Consider the following 7,535-nt stretch of genomic DNA (forward strand, 5'->3'; position numbering starts at 1 on the left):
GTGAGGACCCTATTGGAATTGCTCTGTTTATTATACAAAATCACCCTCATGACTCTGAAGACATTCCAAAACGTCTTATGCACGATTGTTAAATAAGACAAACAAACAAACCTGTGCTAAAGGCACTTAAAGTAACACAGCGCGTACATTACATTGTGCACACCGAAAATGAGATACAAACACATTCTAGTGTTCATGAGTGTAATAGCTGATGTTTATTTCTCAACTGTTAACTGCATTATAATTTGTTGCCTGGAGGATCTCACTGATGCCGGTTTGGTTTACCAACATTGATAATTTAGACCACCTAAAATCGCAAAGGGAAGGTAATCCAGTGCTTTGAAGGGATGACAAAAGGAATGTGAACCAAAGAGATTATTTTAAAGGACAAGTTCGGTATTTTACACTTAAAGCCCTGTTTTCAGATCATTTCTGATGAAATAGAACGGTTAATATTGACATTTGGACACATGCTGCTGGCCCGAGAATTTTCAGTTTTTGTGGTAGCTGCATAGGCTGCACACCTCCACAATGGCTGCATAGGTGCACTGGAACAATCCTTCCTAAAACGCATTTAACTTTCGTTTACAAAGACGTGAAACTCACCGAGTGGTCAGGGGTGTTCACTGATATGCTCACACAAAAATCGCTGCAAAAGATGCTTTCCAACAGGTTTTATCGTAGTTTTTGTCCAACTGACTTGTATTGGATGTGCTGTGAGGTACGGTATTACTCCGTCGCCGGAAACGGAATTGGGGTTGTCCTATTATTCAAGCTCTCAACGGAAGAATGTACGGGTGTGAGGCGTTTGGAAAAATAGGTCCACAGTTTTACAACGAATGGTAAAATACCTGTTGGAAAGCATCTTTTGCTTTTGAAAATTCTCGGGCCAGCAGCATGTGTCCAAATTTCAATCTTAACCGTTCTATTTCATCAGAAACGATCTGAAAACAGGGCTTTAAGTGTAAAATACCGAACTTGTCCTTTAAACTAAACAAGGCATATAATTCTAAAAGCCTTTTCATTTATGTTCATTGTTCAGAGCTGGACAAGTGTTTGAGATTATATAGCTCTGCTGTACCAAAGTAAGCATATTGCACACAATAAGTTATATCTGGCATCTGCTGTTTAGAGTTGAAGAGTATACATTTATTTGCTAGCACATAACAAGGAGTACTTCAGTTGTGTCCATTTCATTAAAAAGCATCAACAACACGAGCCGTTAGAACACGGCTTTCTGCGTAATATGTCGATGGTGTCTGTGGGCAGCAGATGTTCTGCACGATCTTCAGATGCAAGCACACGCCTAACTGCTTCCTCAAAAGCAGCTGAGACATTAGTGGCATCTTTTGCGCTTGTTTCAAAGTATGGATATCCACCATTCTCTTGACACCACCTTTGAGCTTCTTCCACTGACACCTGACGCTCCGTCACATCTACTTTATTTCCTAGAACAACAAAAGGAAATTTCTCTGGGTTCCTGACATCTGCATAGAATGCAAACTCTTTCGTCCAGTTGTTGAGGTTCAGGAAACTTTGATTATCGTCCACGCTAAATGTAAGCAGACAGCAGTCAGAGCCACGGTAAAAGGGCGTTCGGAGACTACGGAACCTCTCCTGGCCTGCTGTGTCCCAGATCTGTAGGGTAACCATGAGACCGTCCACCTCCAGCTCTTTGTTAAGAAACTCCACACCGATTGTGTGGAATAAGTGTGAATCAAACTTGTTGGAGACATAGCGGTTCATGAGGGATGACTTTCCCACGCCACCATCCCCCAGCAGAATCACCTTCAGCAGAGATGATTTGGTGGTCATTATCAAGAACTTTCATATGTTACCTCACCTACAGACCTATAATGAAAATCAGAATTAGCAAGCTTTAAAAAAAAAAAAAAAAAAAAAAAAAAAGCAGCACAACTTCTCACTTTGAATATATAAGAAAATGTAACATATTGAAGTTGAAGTTGAAGTTAAAGTTTTTTTTTTTTTTTTTTTTTTTTGAGAGGTGAGGTATGTGTAGAGCTGGTTCTGCCTCTTTTTCAGAGCAGACTTCTGGCCTAAATAGAAATACATTTGAATGCCAGTATGACTTAAAATCAGCAAAGCTCGAGTCATAAATAATGGTATCTTTAATTTTAAGTTCTGACGAACCCTTTAGCCCTAGACATTGTTCGTCAAAAAAATAGTTATTTTCGTAGGCTTCTGGGCTAGCCTACTGTCATGTGACAGGAGTGCATTCATCTGAGCCCCGGAAGCGCCGATCATGTGAGACATATCTTCACGGATCATCCTGACTTCATAACTTAGCCTAGTAGGCTATATGAAAAATAAAGACAAAAATCTAACTCATAATGCAAGGTTACATTCCTATAACCGTATACTTTTGATAACATAATCACATCTGAAAACGAACAAGTCTGAACATTTTGAAGAACTGTAGTAAATAAATCTTTTACAGTGTAAAGCTAAACGAAAGGCAATCCTGAGCTATTCGTGACGTGTTTTCATATCAATCATTTTTAAAAAACCCGACAGCGCTGCTCAACGCATTTACAACAGAAAACCTCTTAGAATACGACGCAGGTTCAAGAAGTCAAGCCCATTTTTACTCTATATCGAAGTTAATCAATGGCAAAATGAGGGACTGTTACAAGCGACTGTTTTCTCGTCATAAAGCAAATGATCAAAGGAACCGTAATATTGTGGCAAGACGTCGCTTTATTGTAAGATAAATTTAAGTGGTGGCATTCCATTCAATCGCATGATCAAACCGGCAAATTGGGACGCTCTTAACAACGCCATCATTGCTTTAAAGGTCCTGTCAAATTCTACACTTGGTATTTCGTACATTTAAAACATGTGTTGCGCGAGGAACAGACAGTTAGGATACATACCGTTGAGAATTCAGCAACTCGTGTCGAAGTGCTGTGTTAGCAGCACCATTCCTTAAAGTAGAAGCAGCATCATCCACTGTATGGAGCTTCTCAAGACATGGCGCCCCTAGGCTGGCCAAACAAGCTGCTGAAGCTCATATGACCGAGTGCTCATTTATAAGACATTTAACATGAAATCAATTAATAAAACAACACGGAAATGAATTGAATTGGTTTCTTAACTGAGGACAGCCTGATACAGTAAAAATCCTTCAGTGTAAACTAAATATTCTCTTTGAAGTGCCTTTTCCCTCTAATATTTGGTTGGCATAGGACATTAATTATTAACTGTCTTTGACTTTGATTGACGACAGCATTATCACCGAGTCACTAACCAAATATATCCCTGCTAGTTCTACAGCACACATTCTCTGATGTCACTTGATCACAAACGCACAGCAATATTAAATCAACATATGTCATTACATCATCAAGCTTGGAGCTTTTGAGCTTGTTAGAACTTGTGCAAGAGGACATAATGCAATCTTAAAGATTACAATCAATGTTTGCCACATCATGGAATGTTGCGATGAACAGCTTTACACATAGGCTACCCTGATAACATTTACCCTAAATTAAATGTCTAACTTGTTTGAATCACAAAACCAAATAGAAAGTTTAAGATGAGGTTAAATCTATAATTATCTAGAAAAAACATATCAATAGTCAATTCCTGTTGATAAATAGCTGTAAAAAAAAGAAAGAAAAAAAAGAAAGAAAAAAAAGGGCTTACAATATATACAATAGGCTATAAAAAAATATAATTTCCATGTGAATCTTTCCACATTCAAGACCTGTCTATTTAATTACAAATGTGTATATGATTTAAACCAAAAAACAACACTTAGATTAACAATGTTTTTGAGAACCTAAGTGAGATATCTGACTGCTTTTTTTCTTCTTCTTTTTTTGACTGAAACATTCAGCCTTTAGCCTTTGGACCTTATCTTGGGCAGATTAACAGGTCACATGCTCTCTGCATGCGTACACTTTCTGTCACATGTTTGCTGAGCTTAGACACAAGAACACATTTAATTTATACTGCATTCGTTGTGCTTCTCCATTCTGTGTCAAATTAACCAAATTTCAGAAACTTACCCAGCTCAAATTTTTGATTTCGCTAACATTTGAAAATTTAGAGCCAAATTGCAGGGTTGTAAAAATGACTTAAAAAAGATGCATCATTATTTTATTATTAGTAGGTTTATTAGTAAAATCTGTTGCCTTTAGCAATCTTTGTTGCATTATACTGTATGCCAACGGATACAGTTAAAAATGAGAAAAAAACACTTCTTGTGTTTTTTGCCTGAAGTTTGCATGCCTCAAGTAGTATCAAAGAAGTATCAAAGAAGTGTCACATATCTCTTAATATCCTATATATATATATATATATATATATATATATATATATATATATATATATATATTTTAACAAACTTTTCTTTTATCTATATTTTCAAGGCCTATGGTATATTGTTGAATTTGACCTATATTCAATGGTCGAAAACCAAATGTGAGTCACTTTGCACACAGCTGATATTGAATTTAAAGGGGAATGTCAGAAGAATATATAATGTTGAAACTAGAAATGCATCTTGTTTCCCTCTGTCAAAACTATTGCATAAAACATACCCGTCTTAGTGCCCGTCTACTAAAATGGTCAAGTTGAGGCACATTAATTTGCCCAAAAGTGTATTTATAACAATCTATTTGAATCTGTTTCAGGAATATTTGTAAGAAGGGATATTGTTCATTTTAATAGCTTCTGAAGCTGCCAAGAGTTCAAATACGCAGTATCGTAACTACATGTTACCGCATTGACATCCCAATTTCTCTGTGATTGAACCATATAGGGCCATAAAAATTAAGATTCCAAAAAAAAAGTTTCATATAGGAACAAGAATATGTTGGCATATGATGCAACAAAGATTGCTAAAGTTAACAGAATTTACTAACAGATCTCTGTGTAAAAATAAAATAATGATACTGTCATCTTTCTAAAGTAATTTTACACCCCTGTAATCTGGCTCCAAATTTCAGGTGAAAAACAACCCCCCTCTGCAAAACATCAGATTACTCAGTTAATATGCATCAATGACATTTAATATGTTTGCTTTCTTCATTTATGTATTTCTTATACCAGAATTTTTTTTTTATCAAAATCAAAAATGTTTTAGCCAAGGACCTCTGGTTGAGGTGACACAGGATGACCCAAAAGTATTTTTGAGGAAAAAAAATAACTAAATCCAGGGTCAAAATGGACATGCACACAAGGTCTTACTTTGTTTTAATGGCTAATATCTCTTAATCTTTTCAAAAAATATTTTCCAAATCAAAACAGACCCGGATGCATTATGAGGATTTATTGCACCAAACTGAAAGCCACAAGAAAGTTAATCTGACTGAAAAATCTTTACTTGATTTAACTGTCCACTGAAAGCTCAAATAGTGCAGAACAATACTGATATTCATCATTATTACAGTTATTAATACATATACACTTGCTCAAAGGCAAACCCAGTTGCTGTGGTACCACTGCTCTCCACAATTAGCACAGGTCATATAAGTCATTGAATCATTATCTGCACTGCCACTCTGTACCCACGAGGGCAAGAACAGCATCCCTCGTGAGATCTGTGTCACCCTGCAGTCCAAACTGCCACAGCACCTGCAGCGAACTTTACTGGTGGGTGTCCCTTCCACCAACTCTGGTAACTGATGCTCACTGATGCCCAAAGTGGTGTAACCGTCCCTGAGCTGTTGAAGTTCTGCCCCTGCCATTTCCTCTGCAGACATCTGGGCAAATGCCTCTGGAGTCAGGTGTCCTGACATAAGACCTTGGCGTAGATGAGGGTTCTTTGTGTTCTTTAGGTTGGCCACCTTGCTCCTGATGCAGGACTTGTACTTAAGCTGGTTTCTTCCATGAAGAGCATGAACATGTGCTTCAATGTCCTGAGCAAGGCCTTTGTGTTTGTCCACATGATCTGAGTCTTTTTGCTGATTTGGGGTAAGAGCCTGGAGAATCAGCAAGATACATTTGCATCTCAATGCTGTGGAGTCAGAGGAAGTGCTTGGCTGATTTGTGTTTTGAGGAACTGAGGTTCTAATATCTTCCTCTCGGTCAGATCTATGTGACGCTATGGCTGGAGTGAATATTTCTTCCTCATGTTGTAGCTGAACAGATTTTGCAGCGTCATTTGCTGGACAAGGCTTTTCAGAAGACGACTTATCTGAGCACACACTACTGTCTTCAAATTTGTCTTGTTTTACATCCTTCGTTATATCATGTTGCTCTGTGTTGCATGTACATGCTTTATTCTCTTTACCCCTTTCATTTAAGTGCTCAGATCCACTTGTAACAGAGGGAATTTCCAAACACTCATCAACATTTGGCAGGTTATGTGTCTCTAGTTCCTTGTTCTCTTGTGTGTCTTTGTTATTATTTTTCAGCATAGGTGACAGCTTGTACAACTTCTTCCATTTTGAGAGCAAGCTCTTTGCTATTGTTTTAGCACTCACAATTGGACAGAAATTAAGTAGCTTATAAAGAACCTTCACAATTTCTGTAGTCTGAATCTGCTCTAAAATGACAGAAATGTTATTCAGATCTGACAGTAATGATACAATATCTCCATAGCTGCCATCATTGTGCAACTTTTCTATTTGTATAGCATAATGAATAATCTCTTTAGTATTCATGGTCTCTTATAAACTAACAAGTAAGCAAGGGAAATTACTTAAAACTATGCAAAACAAGTAATAAAAACTCAGTGAGTGTTTTAGCGCAATTTTCTCACGTCATGGGATCACAACACTAATAGATAGTAAATCTTTTCCTGGATTTTTTTTTTATGCGTTCCCGAGATTAGACCTTCCTTAACATAATGCCGAAAACCCGAAGTCTCTAAGTGGTCTGATTGAGGACTAGATAGAAGTGCAAGATTGGTGCGCACAGACAGAACAGAAATCATGAGTTAACAATCGCAATTTTGTCTGGTGGAAAACTGCGCTAAAAAAAAAATGGCTTCAACAGCGCCTACATGCACGCATTCGTTTATAAGAATGAACTGCTGCAAAATATGAATACAATAATCAATTTCTAAATAGTAGACAAACACAACGCATTCACCTTCAACCAAACAAAGTATCTTCTTGGTGAAACATTCAGCAGTAAACGCCTTTTAAAAGGGAGAATTCACACTCCTTCCGCCATGTCCGAAATAATCCAATAACATTGTACACATAGCAAAACCGTCCTATAGAGGGCGTAGTTGCTCAACTTTTTTCAATATAACATTTTGCCATTTAAACTGCAGTCATGAAACACATTCAGTGGACACTTTTCCACAGTTACTTAGCCTATTACAGTTTTTCTCGATTGTTTACACACATTTTCTGAAAGCATGCCTCATATTCTCAGAACTCCACACACAAATAAAAAAAAAACACACACACAATGGGCAAAACCCCTCAATTCTCCTGCAAAATGAAACTTCACATTCAAAACAATGTTATTTCTTCTCAAAATGGTATTTTGCTTTCAAATGACACACACAAACCATCATATGAATAGACATTTATAATAACCAGTTGAACACTGAT

The 7,535-nt window shown here is 37.2% G+C and overlaps 2 protein-coding genes across 2 annotated transcripts; both read right to left on the reverse strand.

Annotated features, from left to right (window-relative positions):
• Positions 1-1,131: 1,131 nt before the first annotated feature.
• On the reverse strand, positions 1,132-3,152 carry LOC308686243 (ras-related protein Rab-9A-like). The gene is made up of 2 exons (XM_081394611.1): positions 2,895-3,152; positions 1,132-1,851 (listed from the first exon to the last, which is right to left on the reverse strand). The coding sequence occupies exon 2, from the start codon at positions 1,813-1,815 to the stop codon at positions 1,207-1,209; it is 609 nt and encodes a 202-aa protein (XP_081250737.1). The 5' UTR covers positions 1,816-1,851; positions 2,895-3,152; the 3' UTR covers positions 1,132-1,206.
• Positions 3,153-5,438: 2,286 nt separating this feature from the next.
• On the reverse strand, positions 5,439-6,632 carry tceanc (transcription elongation factor A N-terminal and central domain containing; the record flags this gene model as incomplete). The annotated part of the gene is made up of 1 exon (XM_081394608.1): positions 5,439-6,632. One exon carries the CDS (start codon positions 6,630-6,632, stop codon positions 5,439-5,441), a length of 1,194 nt encoding a protein of 397 aa, XP_081250734.1.
• Positions 6,633-7,535: the final 903 nt, after the last annotated feature.

The sequence above is a fragment of the Scardinius erythrophthalmus genome, assembly GCF_964197995.2.
Source record: "Scardinius erythrophthalmus genome assembly, contig: HAP1_SCAFFOLD_51, whole genome shotgun sequence".
Lineage (NCBI taxonomy): Eukaryota > Metazoa > Chordata > Actinopteri > Cypriniformes > Leuciscidae > Scardinius > Scardinius erythrophthalmus.